At 39.5% G+C, this 18,435-nt stretch overlaps 1 protein-coding gene and 1 non-coding gene across 3 annotated transcripts in view; one reads left to right on the top strand and one right to left on the bottom strand.

Annotated features, from left to right (window-relative positions):
* Positions 1–18,435, bottom strand: part of SOS1 (SOS Ras/Rac guanine nucleotide exchange factor 1) — a 147,814-nt gene that overhangs the window by 85,934 nt on the left and 43,445 nt on the right. For both annotated transcript variants that reach the window (XM_050753295.1, XM_050753296.1), the window contains exon 2: positions 1,904–2,029. In XM_050753295.1, coding sequence (XP_050609252.1) covers positions 1,904–2,029 — 126 coding nt within the window. The remainder of the gene's footprint in view (positions 1–1,903; positions 2,030–18,435) is intronic.
* On the top strand, positions 18,052–18,155 carry LOC126934510 (U6 spliceosomal RNA). Its single transcript, XR_007718977.1, has one exon. It is a non-coding gene; the product is annotated as a U6 spliceosomal RNA (small nuclear RNA).

Genomic DNA, 18,435 nt, shown 5'->3' with positions numbered 1-18,435 from the left:
CTGTGCTTCAGTTTCCACATTCATTCATTCAACTTATATTTCTGAGTGTCTTCTCTGTGCCAGATATTGTTCTCGGTGCTGGTGATTCAACAGTGAACAAGTAAAAAAAAAAAAAAAAAATCCCTGGAGCTTACATTCTAGTAGGGAAAAAACCAATACCATCTTGATGGGATTATTACAAGGTTTAAATGAAATACAAAGCATGAAAGTATTCAGACTAGTGCATAATACTATATAGCAAACCAATCAGCTATTATCACATTTCACTTTTTTCCTTATCCAATTCTGATTCAGTGATGCTCTTCTCAGCAGTTTCTCATTGGATGTGCCTGTCTATCAATTCCTCAGCGTCAGGGGAGCAGGACAAGGCCTGAGGTTGCTAGAGATTACTTCCTACCAAATCACTGTGTGCCATAAAAACATTACATTCTATGTGTGTTGTGTCCTGAAAAGGTTGCAAAGCACTGCTATTACCAGTTTTTACAATTCCCTTGCCCTACTGTTCTGCTGCTATACATCCATGAGGAAACACCATTCAGTCCAACTATTTTTTTGTGCTCACACTTGAGTGCTGCAAAAGCAAAGTCACAGAAACTCAAAGATTTGAACTACTGTACACTTGAAGTCATTAAAGTCAAATGGTCCTTCATCATTGCCAGAGAACTCTTTCTATTTCTAGCTGTATCTCCCATTTTCTACAGTTGGTACTTCAAACCTTTTTTTCTCTCCAACTTTTGACTCCTTCTGAACTCAGTTTAGATATATCTTCTTCTTGGAAGCTATCCCAAACCCCAAAGCCTCTATTAGTTGCCCCTTTCATGGTTTCCCATATACTCTTTACTCATAGAATATCACATTATGTTACTGACTACATATCTATCTGTATCTCCATTAAATCATAAGCCCTAAAAAGACAGGGGCCATATCATCTTTTTAAGAGATTACAGAACCTCCTTCCTAGGTGTTTAGATGATTCCCTCTCTCTCAATTGCTAGGAAATAATTCACTTACGACTTAAAATACATGTAACAACTGAAGATCAAAACATTAACAGAAATGTTTTTGGAATGTTAGCTGGCTTTAATAAAAGAAATGCTTGGATATATGCCACTCCTAAAAGTATGGGTATATCATTCTATCATCAAGAAATTGTTCAGTTTAGCTTACAAACAAAAAATGAATAGTTTAACAGCTGGAATATATATAAACTATCATATATGCAATACAGGCTGATTATCCCTAATCCAAAAATCCAAAATCTGAAACTTTTAGCTTCTTTTTTTTTTTTTTTTTTTTTTTTTGAGACAGGGTTCCACTCTTTCATTCAGGGCTTACTGGAGCTTCCATCTCCTGGGCTCAAGTGATCCTTGTGTCTCAGCCTCCTGAGTAGCTGGGACTACAGACTGGCACATGCCACCATGCCTAGCTAATTAAAAACAAATTTTTTTTAGAGATGGGGTCTCACTTTGTTTCCCAGGCTGGTCTCAAACTCCTGGGCTCAAGTGATCCTTCCGCTTTGGCCTCCCAAAGTGCTCGGATTACAGGCTTGAGCCACCACATCAGGCCAAAATTCAGAACTTCTAGACGCTGACATGATGCTCACTGGAACACTTCAGAGTTTGGGTTTTTGGATTTGGGATGCTCAGCCAGTAAGTATACAGCAAATATTCAAAAAAAAAAAAAAAAAAAAAAAAAAAAAAACCCCAAAACCTCAAAATCTAAAACACTTCTGTTCCCAAGCATTCTGGATAAGGGATACTCAACCTGTAAAGAGTAAAATCCAGGCTGCATTTTCTTATATACCATATATATATATATGGAGCAAATTCTTTCCCCCTTCACTGACATTACAGCCAACACACAAATTAGATATAAAGTAAATACAAGACAACATTTGTCATACCTCTACATCTGAAGCACTTCGGGGCTGAGCTTGACATAGCATATTTAATAACTGCAAAATTAATTCTTCAACATACTGAAGAGCATCATCATTAGACTCGAGAGTAGGATGAACTTGTCCCTGGACCTATAAACAAAAAGCAAAGTAATTAAAACGTGGGTTCCATATCATTAAACAAATTTTTAAAACTTTAAAAAATGTGGGTTTGTGGCCGGGCACGGTGGCTCATGCCCGTAATCCCAGCACTCTGGGAGACTGAGGCGGACAGATCACCTGAGGTCAGGAGTTTGGGACCAGCCTGGCCAACATGGTGAACCCCCATCTCCACAAAAATACAAAAACTACCCAGGTATGGTGGTGTGCGCCTGTAATGCCAGCTATCCAAGAGGCTGAAGCAGGAGAACTGCTGGAACCCAGGAGGCAGAGGCTGCAGTGAGCCAAGATCGTGCCACTGCACTCCAGCCTGGGCGATAGAGCAAGACTGTGTCTCAAAAAAAAAAAAAAAAAAAAAAAAAAGTGGGTTTGTACTTAAAAATGTGGTCTGGCTTGCAAGCACATATTTGAATGATACTGACCTAGAAGTCAGGAGTTCTCAACCCTTTTTCCCAGTCACAAAGTTATATGTTCCTGGAGATCCAGTTATCTAACTAAATAATTTCAGCATGTTTTTTCTCATACTGTGGTTACAATACATTGCAGAAATGGGGAAAGCGAGAAGCCGAGGTGATGATAAAAGATACAGTTTATATGATTTTTGCCAGGAACCAGTTAGAACATTTATTCAACATTCTGCTTGGGCAAAACTGAACTCCTCTGGGCCTCTGACTGTTGTTTAATTTTACCATTCCTAATAAATGATAAAATCCAGGAAGAGCATATCTCATCAAGTTCACCGGTGTATCTATGGCAGCAAGGACTATGCAGGGCACGTATATTACAAGCTTGAAAAATTTAAATAATATTTGTGAACACAAAGTCACCCTATATCAAAGGACACAAAATTTGTGACTGTCTATACTTTAGGAATATTGGTGGGCTAATAATCTTTACCTTCTTTCTCCTCAATCAGTTCTTTAATTTTTTTTTTTAAATTAAAAGTTTTACTTAAGAGTCCACACTGGAAAGCAGCCTTGACCATTTCTTCAGTTGAATCTCAGGCCAGTGGCCTCTGTAAAGCTTGCATGTTAATAAACAGCATGATAGTCTTTACTTGCATCCCTTTGTTCCTTACTAAATAAATGGCAAGAAAAGACAGTACCAGGAAAGAAACACTAACATGTTCCAAAACATGCTCAACTCTCCAACAAGTGGGTAGGGCACTTACTGGATGAAAGTGCACAGTACTCACTGGCTCAGAGCACACAATATGGCCTGTCCTACTACACTTCAATAACTGAGAGGGTGTGACAGCCTCAGTGTACAGGGAAAATTTTATAAACAGTGTACTAGACTGGGAGTGGTGGCTAATGCCTGTAATCCTAACACTTTGAGGCTGACCAATGAGGAACAGTTAAGGCCAGGAGAAAACCTGTCTCTACCCAAAAAAAAAAAAAAAAAAAAAAAAAAAAAAAAAAGCCCAGTAGGCTGGCACATGCCTGTAGTAGTCCCCACCTACTCCAGAGGCTGAGGTGGAAGGATCGCTTAAATCCAGGATGCCAGGGCTGCAGTGAGCTATGATTACACCACTGTACTCCAGCCTGGCCAACAGAGGGAGACCCTGTCTCAAAACAACAATAAAAGATAATATCCTATATAATAATTCTTAAAAAGTACATATATGGCCGGGCACGGTGGCTCAAGCCTGTAATCCCAGCACTTTGGGAGGCCGAGATGGGCGGATCACAAGGTCAGGAGATCGAGACCATCCTGGCTAACACGGTGAAACCCCGTCTCTACTAAAAAATACAAAAAAATAGCCGGGCGAGGTGGCGGGCGCCTGTAGTCCCAGCTACTCCGGAGGCTGAGGCAGGAGAATGGCGCAAACCCGGGAGGCGGAGCTTGCAGTGAGCTGAGATCCGGCCACTGCACTCCAGCCTGGGCGACAGCGCCAGACTCCATCTCCAAAAAAAAAAAAAAAAAAAAAAGTACATATATGTATACGTATACATATATATGTATGCATTCATACACATTTTAAAGGCAAACAGCATTGTAACAATCCAGAACTGCATTAAGAGATACTACATAGATTATGAGCTTTAAAACAAAATTTATTTATTTATTATTTTTTTGAGACAGGGTCTCACCCTGCCACCCAGGCTGGAGTGCAGTGGCGTGATCTCGGCTCACTGCAACCTCCGCCTCCTGGGTTCAAGCGATTCTCCTGTCTCTGCCTCCCTAGTAGCTGGGATTACAGGGACCTGCCACCACGCCCGGCCAATTTCTGTATTTTTAGTGGAGACGGGGTTTCACCACGTTGGCCAGACTGGTCTCAAACTCCCGACCTTAGGTAATCCACCTGCCTTGGCCTTCCAAAGTGCTAGGATTACAGGCATGAGACCTTATGTCTGGCCTAAAACAAATTTTTCTTAACAATTTAATTTTACAGGTGAAGAAACCCAGAAGGCTTAAATCATTTGCCCAAGAAGTTCTGATCATACTGAGTACAACAATTAGCAATCTGATTGTAATTTATCTGTTTACAAGTATCTCCACCCTGTTAGGTGACTGGATGGTTGCACAGTTAAAACAATAGAGAGTGTGTACTAGAACCCAGAATTCATAATTCTGAGTTCTGTGCTCTCCATTCACTATACCACCACACTCTGATTAATGTGTGTAGGTATCAAACCATATAAACTTATTCCTCTTCAATACTTAGCATGACCTTTAAAAAAAAAAAACCTGGAACTTGCAAAAGTTTTCTTTTTGTACACCAATTTGCATGCCCCCAATGGCTTAAACTGTCTTTTCAGATAACCTTTATCTTAATGACCAACATCTTCATTTGGCAGTGAATGCTAACACCACATGGTGGGCTATTTCTATCTGGTTCTCTCAGTCAAGTTCATTTCTGAAAACTCTTTCCTTAGTACTAGGACATACTCTATTCAATTTCTTCCCTACTTTCCTTATTCCTTTTCCATGTCCTTGTAGAGTTCCATATCTTCCTCCATTCCTCCACCCCTTCTACTCTTGATTGTTCACTCCCTTCTCTTCTGCCCCCTAAATAACCTCATTTACTTTCACGATTAACAGTCACCTGTATGGATAACCCCAAATCTATCCCTAGTCCTGATTTCTCTCCTCAGTTTTAGACCCAAACTTCAAATTACCTGTGAGATAGTTCCACCTATTCTACCAAAATCTTAAATTTAACATGAAAAAAAGAACAACTTAAGTTTTTTAGAAAAACACAATATAGACTGCTCCTGATTTCACTTAGATGTAGTCCTGGAAAACGTAGCTATAATTGGGGGGTTACATTCCAGTTCAAAGCCCCAGCATCACATAAACTATAGCTACAGATTTATAAAACCACAGACTTAGAGTTAAAAGGGACTTTAGAAGTCATTTAACTAAGTCCCTCTATTTACCGTATTTATTTATTTGAGACAGAGTCTTGCTGTCGCCCAGACTGGAGTGCAGTGGTGCGACCTTGGCTCACTGCAACCTCCACCTCCCGGGTTCAAGCAATTCTCCTGCCTCAGCCTCCCAAATAGCTAGGATTACAGGTGCCTGCCACCACGCTGGGCTAATTTTTTTTTAGTATTTTTAGTAGAGACAGGGTTTTACCATGTTGGCCAGGCTGGTCTCGAACCCCTGACCTCAAGTGATCCGCCCACTTTGACCTCCCAAAGTGCTGGGATTACAGGCGTGAGCCACTGCACCCAGACAGTCCCTCTATTTAGACGATGAGAAAGAAAAAGGAGACACCCACAATCCAGTCACTAACTGTAAATACTGAACCCAGGCCTCTTGGCTCTTTCCACTAAACCCTTGACTGTTGAACCTGGAGGAATCTGCAGAGTACCCTAGTAGACCCATAAGTGTAGGGAGTGGATGCCCATGGACCATATCTACTTACATAGTGGGCTTCCATATAAAACTTGGCTTGAAGTATGTTGTCATACTATTTAATACACATCTATCTCACGTCATAAATGCAAATACAGTCCTATAAATCTTTTTAATTTGAAAAGGGAAAATCATCATTGGTTACACAAAGGACCGCAATGTTTATAAGTTATATAAAATATTAAAAATCTGACATAAATCTCAAATGTTAGAGAAGATAATAAATGTTAAAATGAAAATATTTCATCAATAATTCTAATTACCTTTTAAAAATATCAAAGGCCTTTGAAGAAAGGGTCTAGACATCCCAAAACATGTTTTAGAAAGTATTCAAGAAAGTATGATTAAGTTTTTTTGTAAAGTTCATTGTTTTTCAAAGAAGACCTTGTATATAATTCTTCACTAATATAGCTCCATTTCCAGCTGCTCTTCAATTTACACTTTATGCTGATGCAATCTGAACTATTTGCAGTTTGCTAAAACACGGCATGCAGTTTCACTCACACTGTTCCCCATGCCTGTCATTCATTTTCTTAACTTTTTTTATCTGCCTATTTGGCTTTTTTTTTTTTTCCAATTTTTTTTCTTTGTCCTCTTCTTCTAAGCTATTTGAATTTCAAAACCCAGATTACACCCCATTTAGGAAGACTTCCTTGTTTCTTATCTTTAAGGCAGAATTAATCTCATTCATTTAACTGATTTGTTGAATCTATTAAATACCAGACTCTTGTTAGGTGCTGGATATACAGATATGAATCAAACATAATCCCTGCTCATATGGTCCTTATACTCTTCCCTGGGTTAATCCCTGTACTATGTACCACATTTCTGTTATTGGGTTTATCATGTTGACTTATAATTACATGTTCTCTTGTCTACTTCCTCTTTTGGACAGTGATGTTCCAACTGGGCAGGGCTTTATATACTTATAATTTTCTCCTTTTCACTCTAAACCTCTGACGATTCAGGGGATACTCAAGGCTTCTGTGTTATAGAGGTGAGGGGAATAAAATATTTCTTTCTTGGAATTAAAACTGAAAAGGTGTGATGGTAAGACTAGAGAGTCTGGTTGTGTTTGGCTGATTTCAGGAGCATAAGCCTTTAAAGCAGAAACCATTCACCATACAAAAACAGTTAGAACTAAAACAGATGTTAATTATATAGAGTTGTATATAGCCACAACGGTGAACATGCAATGGTTAAAAACAACAATGTGATACTGCTTATAATTCTAGCACATATAATTCAAATGTTGATTAAGTTTGGCACTTTGTATAAGCAAAGCTTTGGAAATTCATATTCAGTTTTATTTATTGGTGGTTACTAATATCCAAAGAAGAACTATTAAATAAATCAAACAAATCATCAGTTGGCTTAAACAGAAAATAAGGCATGATGCCAACCGCACTTCTTAGCTTCTGGACATTAACCTTTCTCACATCTTAAAATCGTCAAATGGGAATCACAAAACTCATCCATGTATTTAAGAGATCGATAAACTGTTTTACCCCCTTGAAAACAAAAATAAAACTTAAAAACTCTTAACTGAAAAACAAAGGCAATGATCCATACTTAAAAGGCAAGCAGAGTACCAACTCCTAAAAATACACAGGCTGTTCTTTACTCTTTCAAGAAGATGCTGTTAGGATATTTCTTTAGACAGCAAACAGAAGTAGTATTATATTTCACATGTAGGCAGAATAAAAACACTTCTATTCCATGAGATAGTGTTACAGCCAAAGTGCTCCATTTCATCATAAATGGTACTCAGACACATTTAATAGATCAAATGATCCAAGTTCTTCAACTCTGTATAGAATAGGTTACCCTGTCAAATCTTACGGCAGTCTTCAGAGGCCATGTACAGCTGATTCTGAGTTGCACGTGTTTATGAGCAATTATAAATAAGCACTTCAAACTGGGTTTAAACTATGTGGGTTTTCCCAGTTTTGCCATTTAATGGCAAAACATCAATTACCTTTGCACCAACCTAATAGTTTTCAAAAAACATTACATTTTATACTTATGTTTACTGACAGAAAATTTCATATACTTTAACTGTATTTTCTTAAAGTAATTTAAATATTACTAAATAATTAACAACAGCCTGAATAAGAATTTTATAGTAATTGTTCTTTTAAGGAGTAATCACTATATTCAATTAAAGATGAAAACTCTGGAATTATAAACTTTCCTTAAGGACTACTCGATTCTATCTGGACAGTTCATTTTGTCTCTAGTAAGTTCCAGCAGATTCTGAAGTAACTTTGTTGGCTGTTATTGTCAGGTTTTATGGAATCTGAAAAGGCAAAGGGATTTAGGTATATATCAATTCCTAGTTGTTTGATAAGTAAGTCCTTCAAGTGTATTCAGGAACCCCTTGGGTAAACTGCCAGAAAATATTATGTTGAATTCTGATGAATCTTTCATATCGCTTGCTAGTTAATGGCTCTCTGGAGAACTGGAAAAGATTCTAAATTATGTTCTGTCATGTCTTGAGCTCAGATCTGCTACTTTTATTTATACACATAAAGACAGAATTTGAGATAAAACTGGTATTCTCAAAGCTAAATAATAAAGATTGGAATCATCAAAATCTCTTTCTTAGTGTTACAATTCTTTAGTCAATGTTTGATGCTTTAGGTGCTTATTTGTCCTCACTCTGAGGTTAAAAACCAAGGCAAAAATCTTCCATCAAGAAATAAAATTTAAGACCAGCTTGGGCTGGGAGCGGTGGCTTACGCCTGTTATCCCAGCACTTTGGGAGGCTGAGGTGGGTGGATCACCTGAGGTCAGGAGTTTGAGACCAGCCTGAGCAACATGATGAAACCCTGTGTGTACTAAAAACACAAAAATTAGCCAGGTGTGGTGGTGCCCACCTATAATCCCAGCTACTGGGGAGGCTGAGGCAGGAGAATCACTTGAACCCAAGAGGTGGAGGCTACAGTGAGCCAAGATCGTGCCACTGCACTCCAGTCTGGATGAGAGTGAGAGTGAGACTGCATCTCAGGAAAAAAAAAAAAAAAAAAAAAACCAGACCAGCCTGGCCAACATGGTGAAACCCCATCTCTAACAAAAATACAAAAATTAGCCAGGCGTGGTGGGGCACACCTGTAGTCCCAACTGAGGCAGGAGAATTGCTTGAACCCAGGAGGCAGAGGTTGCAGTGAGCAGAGATGGTGCCACTGCACTCCAGCCTGGGCAACAGAGTGAGACCATCTCGGGGGGGGGGAAGAAAAATTAAATTTAAAAAGACAAAAATCAAACAAATCAGAGCACTTACATCTTTCCCATAAACAAACTAAAAATATTTTCTCTGGCTGGGTGCGGTGGCTTATGCCTGTAATCCCAGCACTTTGGGAGGTCGAGGCAGGCGATCAACTGAGGTCAGGAGTTCAAGACCAGCCTGACCAACATGGAGAAACCCCATCTGTACGAAAAATACAAAATTAGCCGGGCGTAGTGGCACGTGCCTGTAATCCCAGGTACTTGGGAGGCTAAGACAGGAGATTCGCTTGAACCTGGGAGGTGGAGGTTGCGGTGAGCCAAGATCGCGCCATTGCACCCCAGCCTGGGCAAAAAGAGCAAAACTCTCTCTCAAAAAAAAAAAAAAAAAAAAAAAAATTTGTCAGGCATGGTGGCACATGCCTGTAGTCCCAGCTATTCGGGAAGCTGAGGCATGAGAATCACTTGAAACTGGGAGGCAGAGGTTGCAGTGAGCCAAGATTGTGCCACTGCACTCCAGCCTGGGCGACAGAGCAAAACTCCATCTCAGAAAAAAAAAGGCATAGAGACCAAGAACAAAATGATGTGTTGGGGCAACTAGGTTGGACCATGGACCAAAGAGTACATGTAGGGAGACTGGAAGGCCCAGGTTGCATATCATGCTAAAGAGTTGGGAAGTGATCAGGGTAGCAGAAAATAATTGTAAGGTTTTAAATGAGACATGGACATTTGGACTGTTTGCTGAAGTAAAAAATGTCAGTATGAAGGATGGGTTAAAAGAGATGAGGCTGAAGGAAACAAAACTAGTTGGAATGATGCCACAGGCTCTGTAAGAAGAGAGAATGAAGACCTGGACCGAGGCAGAAACAGTGGGAGGTGGGAAAGAATGGCCTGTTAAGGTAAAAGGAGGTAGGCTGGGATAACTATTTTTTTGGGTGGTGGGGGCATCAACAAGAGAGAACCACCAACTTAGGATAGGAAATACTAGAAGACAATATTTTCCAGGAAAGATAAGAAATTCAAGTCTGACATGAGTTTAAGGTTCCTGTATTACATCTAGGGAAACAAACCTGAAATTCTTTTATCAAGTGGCTCCTACATTTTTTTCAACCTTTTTTTCTCCTTTAAAAGAAGGAAAGAAATAAAGAAAAGCAACAGTTAATAAATAAAAAACAAACTTGAGAGTCAGGTGTGGTGGTTGACGCCTGTAATCCCATCCACTTGGGAGGCTGAAGCGGGAGGATTACCTGAGTCCGAGACCAGCCTGGACAAAACAGAGAGACTCCCTCTCAAAATATTATAATAAATGTTTAAAATTAAAAAAATTAAAAACAAAGTTGATACTTTGAAAAGTACTAATAGAAAAATTGCTAAAAGATCAAGAAAAAAAGAGAAGGCACAAATATTACTGTATTATACACAAGAAGGAGGGGCATGACTACAAACATAGCAGTTTAAAAAGAGAAAATTATGAGAAACTTCAAGAAAAGCTTTAAACATTTAGGTAAAGTGAACAAATTCCTAAAAATTGTAAATTATCAAAACTGACTCAAGCCGGGCGCAGTGGCTCAAGCCTGTAATCCCAGCACTTTGGGAGGCCGAGACGGGCGGATCACGAGGTCAGGAGATCGAGACCATCCTGGCTAACACGGTGAAACCCCGTCTCTACTAAAAAGTACAAAAAACTAGCCGGGCGCGGTGGCGGGCGCCTGTAGTCCCAGCTACTCGGGAGGCTGAGGCAGGAGAATGGTGTAAACCCGGGAGGCGGAGCTTGCAGTGAGCCGAGATCCGGCCACTGCACTCCAGCCTGGGCAGCAGAGCGAGACTCCATCTCAAAAAAAAAAAAAAAAAAAAACACACACACACACACAAAAAACTGACTCAAAAAGAAATAAAACATTTCTAATAGTTTTCTAATCATTAAAGAAATTGTATCAAAGGTTTAAAATCTTCCCACAAAGAAGGTAATTTTATCTTTCCAGAAATAGACAATTCCAACCTCATACAATGTGTGCTGTGTACAACTGACACTAAACCAAACCAACACTATCTAGGAAAGAATAACTGCTCATGGACATAGATGAAAAAAAATCATAAACAAAAGTAGCAAACTGGGCCGGGTGTGATGGCTCATGCCTGTAATTCCACCACTTTAGGAGCCTGAGGCTTGAGCTCAAGAGTTCGAGACCAGTCTGGGTAACAAAGCAAAAACCCATCACTACCAAAAACACAAAAATTAGCCAGGCGTGGTAGCACACACCTGTGGTCCTAGCTACTGGGGAGGCTGAGGTGGGAGAATTGCTTGAGCCCAGGAGGCGGAGGCTGCAGTAAGCCAAGATCACACCACTGCACTCCAGCCTGGGTGACAGAGTGAGACCTTACCTTAAAAAAAAAAAAAAGAGTAGCAAACCAAATTTAGATATGTTTAGAAAAGATACTACACCATGACTGACTTGGGCTTATTTCAGGAACTGAGACTGGTTCAACAAAAGTAAATCTTTTGTGATTCCTGCAATAACAAAATAAAGGGGAAAAATGACAATAGACACAGAAAAGGTAACAATTCATGGTTCCTAACAAATATACAAGCAAAAACTTAGGTCCTAGAAATAGAAGAACATTTCCTAAACTTGATAAAGGATATAAGCAAAAAGCCTACAATAAAAATCATAATCAAGAGTGCAATACTAAAAGAACTACCTTTAAAACCAGGGACAAGACAAGGATACCTACTATCACAATGTCTACTCAACATTGTCTGTAGGTCCTAGCCAATAAGACAAAAAAGATTGGAAAGGAAGGAATATAACTGTTATTATTTGCAGGTAATATAATTATTCTAATTGAAAACCCAAAAGAATCTATAGAAAAATTACAAGAGTTAATAAGTGAGTTTAGTAAAATTGTTGAAATAATTTATAAAAGATAGTTGTACTCCTACATAAGCAAAACACAGAAAATAGAATTTTTTAATGATAGTTGCAAAAATAAAATACAGTAACCATGAAAATAATCTTATAAAATGTGTCTAAAACCTTTATGGGCCGGGCATGGTGGCTCACGCCTGTAATCCCAGCACTTTGGGAGGCCAAGGCAGGTGGATCACATGAGGTCAGGAGTTCGACACCAGCATGACAAACATGGTAAAACCTTGTCTCTACTAAAAATACAAAAATTAAATGAGTGTGGTGGTGTGCATCTGTAATCTTAGCTACTTGGGAGGCTGAGGCAGGAGAATCGCTTGAACCCAGGAAGCGGAGGTTGCAGTAAGCCGAGATCATGCCACTGCACTCCAGCCCCAATGAAAGAGTGAGACTCCTTCTCAAAAAAAAAAAAAAAAAAAAAAAAAAAAAAAAAAGATCCTTTATGAAGAAAAATTTTTAAACTTTAATGAACGACATTTAGAAGACCTTAAATAGTATTAATGAAGTACCATAATATCTCATGATGTCAATTCTCCCATACTCTAAACATTATAATTCCTATTAAAATTGAAACAATTTTCTGAAAAATTGAGATGTTGATCCTAAATTGAGAAGAGCCAAGAACAACTAAGGCACTCCTATAAAGAAAAATCAGGCAAAAAACTATTTTTCCTGTCAGATAAAGACATGATTAAGCTACAATGATTAAGACAGTAAGATATTAGTGCAGAAACAGAAAGACCACCATAATGGAGATCCTGTAGGAAAAGAATATAAAACAAAGAGCCAGTAGTATAGATTCATGAGGAAAGGATGGATCATCCAATATATAGTGCTAGGACATTGGCAAATTATTCCCTATCACATACCATATATAAAAACCAACTGAAAATGGATCAAGTACATAACGGTGATAAGCAAAAGATTCAGAAATGTTTAGTAAAAGCACAGCAGGATATCTTTATAACTTGAGTTAGGAAAGAATTTATTTAAAAAGACACAAGAAGTATAAAATGAAGAAAAATCCTAATTCAATTTCATTACGAACTACTGCTTAATCAACACATCACAAAAAGTGGAAAGATAAGTCACACACTGGGACACATATAACCTACGAAGGAAATATCCAGGATAAATAATGACAAAGTATTTAACAAAAACAAACCCTCAATTTTCTAAAATGGACAAAAGTCATGTACAGACATTTCATGGGAGGGGAAACACAACTGCCCCATAAATATTAGAAAGGTGCTCAGCCTCAATCTCAATCTCTAGCCTCAGCCTTGCATTTATTTGTCTTCAAGTAAATACAAATAAAAACTACAAGACATTATTTTACACCTACTATTTTGACAAAAATTTTAAAATATAAGAGTATCAAGTATTGGTAAAGATACAAAGAAATGTGAATTTTTACCCATTACTGGTGGGAATAAAAAAATAACAATTTGGATTAAAGTTTAACATTATTTAATAAAGTTAAACACACACACACACATTATGATACAGCAGTTCTACTTCTAAATACATTATAGGAGGGGTCCCCAACACCTGGCTGCCAACCAATAAATCCCCCAAACCCCATTAGGAATCGGGCTGCACAGCAGGTGAGCAGCCTACCAGGGAGCATTACCACCTGAGCTCCATCTGTCAGATCAGTAGGAGCATTAGATTCTCATTGTCATGGGACCGTGAAACCTATTGTGAATTGTGCATGTGAGGGATCTAGGTTGCACACCTTATGAGAATCTAATGCCTGGTGATCTGAAGTGGAACAGTTTTATCCCAAAAACATTCCCCCACCATGGAAAAACTGTCTTCCACAAAACCAGTCCCTGGTGCCAAAAAGGTTGGGGACTGGTTAGGCACGGTGGCTCATGCCTGTAATTCTAGCACTTTGGGAGGCCAAGGCGGGCAGATCATGAGGTCAAGAGTTTGAGACTATCCTGGCCAACATGGTGAAACCCCGTCTCTACTAAAAATACAAAAATTAGCCAGGCATGGTGGCATGCGCCTGTAGTCCCAGTTACTCGGGAGGCTGAGGCAGGAGAATTGCTTGAACCTGGGAGGCGGAGGTCGCAGTGAGCCAAGATCACGCCACTGCACTCCAGCCTGGGCGATAAGAGCAAGATTCTGTCTCAAAAATAAATAAATAAATAAATTGGATGAGGACTGCTACATTATAGAACTCTTACATGTGTGCAACAGATGAACAGGCACAAAAACATTAACAGCAGTGCTTAAAAAGCAAAACTTGGAAATAACCAGAATGTCCATCAACATTAGAATGGACCAATACATTGCTGTAGATTTAGAAAACGAGTATTACTTACCAGCACAAACGAATGACCTAAAAGTTACACACAATAACATAAATGAAATCTCAAAAACATAAAATGAGGCAAAAATATAAGTTACAGAACAATATAAACAATATGATCCATTTATATCAAGTTCAGAAAAAAGCAAAACCAAAGTATATTCATTGTTTATTAATGTATACATATGTGACAAAACTATAAAGTAATTTAAGTACTTGATTAATCTAAAACTCAGCTATTACCTCCAGGGGAGGGGAAAGAAGATGCAACCAGTTAGGAAACTACAGAAGCCTTTAAAAATATCAGAAATACTTTTTTTTTTTTTTTTTTGAGACGGAGTCTCACTCTGTTGCCCAGCCCAGACTGGAGTGCAGTGGTGCAATCTCGGCTCACTGCAACCTCCACCTCCTGAGTTCAAGCGATTCTCTTGCCTCAGCCTCCTGAGTAGCTGGGATTACAGGCATGTGCCACCATGCCCGGCTAATTTTTGCATTTTTAGTAGAGACAGAGTTTTACCATGTTGGTCAGGCTGGTCTCAAACTCCTGACCTCGTGATCTGCCTGCCTTGGCCTCCCAAAGTGCTGGGATTACAGGCGTGAACCACTGTGCCTGGCCAGAAATACTTCATTTTTTAACCTGTATGTTAGGTACATACACGTTCATTTCATTATTATTTAAACCAGTGGTCTCCAACCTTCTTGGCACCACGGACTGGTTTTGTGGAAGACAATTTTTCTACAGACTTGGGGACGGTGGGTGGGGAAGCATGCGTAAAGTCAGTGGTCCCCAACCGTTTTGGCACCAGGACCAGTTCTGGGCAAGACAACTTTTCCACACACTCGGATGGGCAGGATGGTTTCAGGACGATTCAAGTGCATTACATTTATTGTTTACTTTATTTCTATTATTACATTGTAATATGTAATAAAATAATTATACAACTCACCATAATGTAGAACCAATGGGAGCCCTGAGCTTGTTTTTCTGCAACTAGACGGTCCCGTATGGGGGGATGGGAGACAGTGACAGATCATCAGGCATTAGATTCTGGTAAGGAGTGTGCAACCTAGATGCCTCACATGCACAGTTCATAATGGGGATCGTGCTCCTGAGAATTGAATGCCTCCACTGATCTGAAAAGAGGTGGAGTTCTGGCGGTAATGCAAGTGATGGTGAGTGGCTGTAAATACAGATGAAGCTTTGCTCACCTACCCATTGCTCACCTCCTGCAGTGCGGCCTGGTTCCTAACATGCCATGGACCAGTATCAGTCTGTAGCCTAAGGGTTGGGGACCCCTGATTTAAAATGAACATTTAAACTGAAGTTATATGCACTCTTAAATGTATATTTCTTTTTTTTTTTTTTTTTTTTTTTTTTTTTTTTTGAGACAGAGTCTTGCTCTGTTGCCCGGGCTGGAGTGCAGTGGCCGGATCTCAGCTCACTGCAAGCTCCGCCTCCTGGGTTCACGCCATTCTCCTGCCTCAGCCTCCCAAGTAGCTGGGACTACAGGCGCTCGCCACCTCGCCTGGCTAGTTTTTTGTATTTTTTAGTAGAGACGGGGTTTCACCGTGTTAGCCAGGATGGTCTTGACCTCCTGACCTCGTGATCCGCCCGTCTCGGCCTCCCAAAGTGCTGGGATTACAGACTTGAGCCACCGCGTCCGGCTTAAACATGTATTTCAAAGCTTTAAGAAATTAAAATATTATTATTCTAGTTTTGAAAGTCTTAAGTGTTTTCTTCAATGAATGTTACAAAATACAAATAGTATATCACTTTTTTTTTGTTTGAGACAGAGTCTCACTCTGTCGCCCAGGCTGGAGTGCAGTCGCACCATCTCGGCTCACTGCAAGCTCCACTTCCGGGGTTCACACCATTCTCCTGCCTCAGCCTCCCAAGTAGCTGGGACTACAGGTGCCTGCCACCACGCCCGGCTCATTTTTTCTGTATTTTTAGTAGAGACAGGGTTTCACCATGTTAGCCAGGATGGTCTCAACTTCTTGACCTCGTGATCCACCTGCCTCGGCCTCCCAAAGTGCTAGGATTACAGGCATAAGCCACCAGCAGCACCTGGCCAATAGTATACCACTTTTTAAAGTACACAAAAATACTCCTCTTTTTAATTTGGATGCTGAGTATTAAGAAAAACAAATAAATTGATACAACTATAAACCCGGTCCTGGTATTTAGGCATATGAGATTTTACAAGTTTTTAACTGCAATTTTGTTTTTGTACTGATAGCCTAGTAATAACCAAATTAGAATTTGTTGGCTATCAATAGAGAATATTTTATAAGCAACAGAAACCATTTAAAAATTTGGAAGAATTGTGATAGGCTAGCTAAAATACAACCTACAAAATAATTTTTGTGAGGCCAGGAACAGTGGCTCACGGGTATAGTACCAGCACTTTGGAAGGCTGAGGCAGGTATATTGGTTGAGCTGAGGAGTTCAAGACCTACCTGGGCAACACAGTGAGACCTTGTCTCTCCAAAAAAATAACCAAAAAATTAACTGGGCATGGGTGGTCCCAGCTACTCAGACCTGTCTCGAAAACAAGAACAAAAAATAATTTTTGTAGCTGTAATGCAGGATGGTGCTTATTTATTAGTAAAGAATGTTCATAGTGGCTGGTTGTAGTGGTTCAGGCCTCAATCCCAGCACTTTGGGAAGTGTAGGCGGGCGGATCACTGGAGGTCAGGAGTTTGAGACCAGCCTGGCCAACATGGTGAAACCCCGTCTCTAATAAAAATACAAAAATTAGCCAGCCATGACAATGTGCAGCTGTAATCCCAGCTTCTTGGGAGGCTGAGGCAGCAGAATCACTTGAACCCTGGAGGCAGAGGCTGCAGTGAGCCGAGATCGCGCCACTGCATTCTACCTTGGGCGACAGAGTGAGACTCTGTCCTTGGAAAAAAAAAGAAAAAGAAAATTTGCCAAGCACGGTAGCTTACACCTGTAATCCCAGCACTCTGGGAGACCAAGGCAGGTGGATTATCTAAGGTTAGGAGTTTGAGACCAGCCTGGCCAACATGGCGAAACCCTGTCTCTACTAAAAATACAAAAATTAGCCAGGCGTGGTGGCAGGTGCCTGTAATCCCAGCTGCTTGGAAGTCTGAGGCAGGAGAATCACTTGAACCCAGGAGGCAGAGGTTGCAATAAGCGCCACTGCACTCCAGCCTGGCCGACAGAGCAAGACTCTGTCTCAAAAAAAAAACAAAAAAAAAAACTCATAGTTATTAAATATTGGTAAATATTTTTATAAAAATTTGCTTATTCAACCTTTTTGATAAAACCAATTTTTAAAAAAATTTGTGGGTACACAGGTGCGTATATTTATGGGGTACACAAGACACCTGACACAGATATGTAACGCATAATAGTTACATCATGGTAAATGGGGTATCCATTCCCTCAAGCATTTACCCTTTGTGCTACAAACAATCCAATTATACTTTCAGTTATTTTAAAATGTACAATTAAATTACTACTGACTAGTCACCCTGTTGTGCTATCAAATACTAGGTCTTGTTCATTCTAATTACTTTTTGTACCCAGTAGCTATCCCCACAGAGGTATCTTACAGTAATAATCAAATTTTACTTTAAATTTATTTGAGTACAGGTTGAAATCTAGCTATGTCTGAGGCTCAAAAAAGAGCTTAGTGCTTGCTTCAGCAGCACGTATACTGAAAACAAAATGATACAGAGATTAGGATGGCTCCTGCGCAAAGATGACATATATATTTGTGAAGCATTCCATTATTATTATTTTTTAATTTTTTAAAAAAAGAGAGCTTAAGGCCAAAAATATGGATCTGGGATTCATCCAGTCACCCACAGGTGTCAAAGTCCAAATAAAAATGTAGATACAAACCTCCAAATTTAACATTTTATTTGGGAAGAAAGAATTGTAATTTGGGGCATAGATGTAGACTGGGTGGTCTTCAGTATGTCCAAACAACAAAGACATGGTTGGGGGTTTTATAAAGAGGAAGAAATGTTCTATGTGGTCTTCATAGAAAGTTTATTGGTATTAGTAAGGCTTT

This window comes from Macaca thibetana, chromosome 13 (genome assembly GCF_024542745.1).
Source record: "Macaca thibetana thibetana isolate TM-01 chromosome 13, ASM2454274v1, whole genome shotgun sequence".
Lineage (NCBI taxonomy): Eukaryota > Metazoa > Chordata > Mammalia > Primates > Cercopithecidae > Macaca > Macaca thibetana.
The sequence above is the reverse complement of the archived record's forward strand: the minus strand, read 5'-3'. Positions and strand labels throughout refer to the sequence as shown.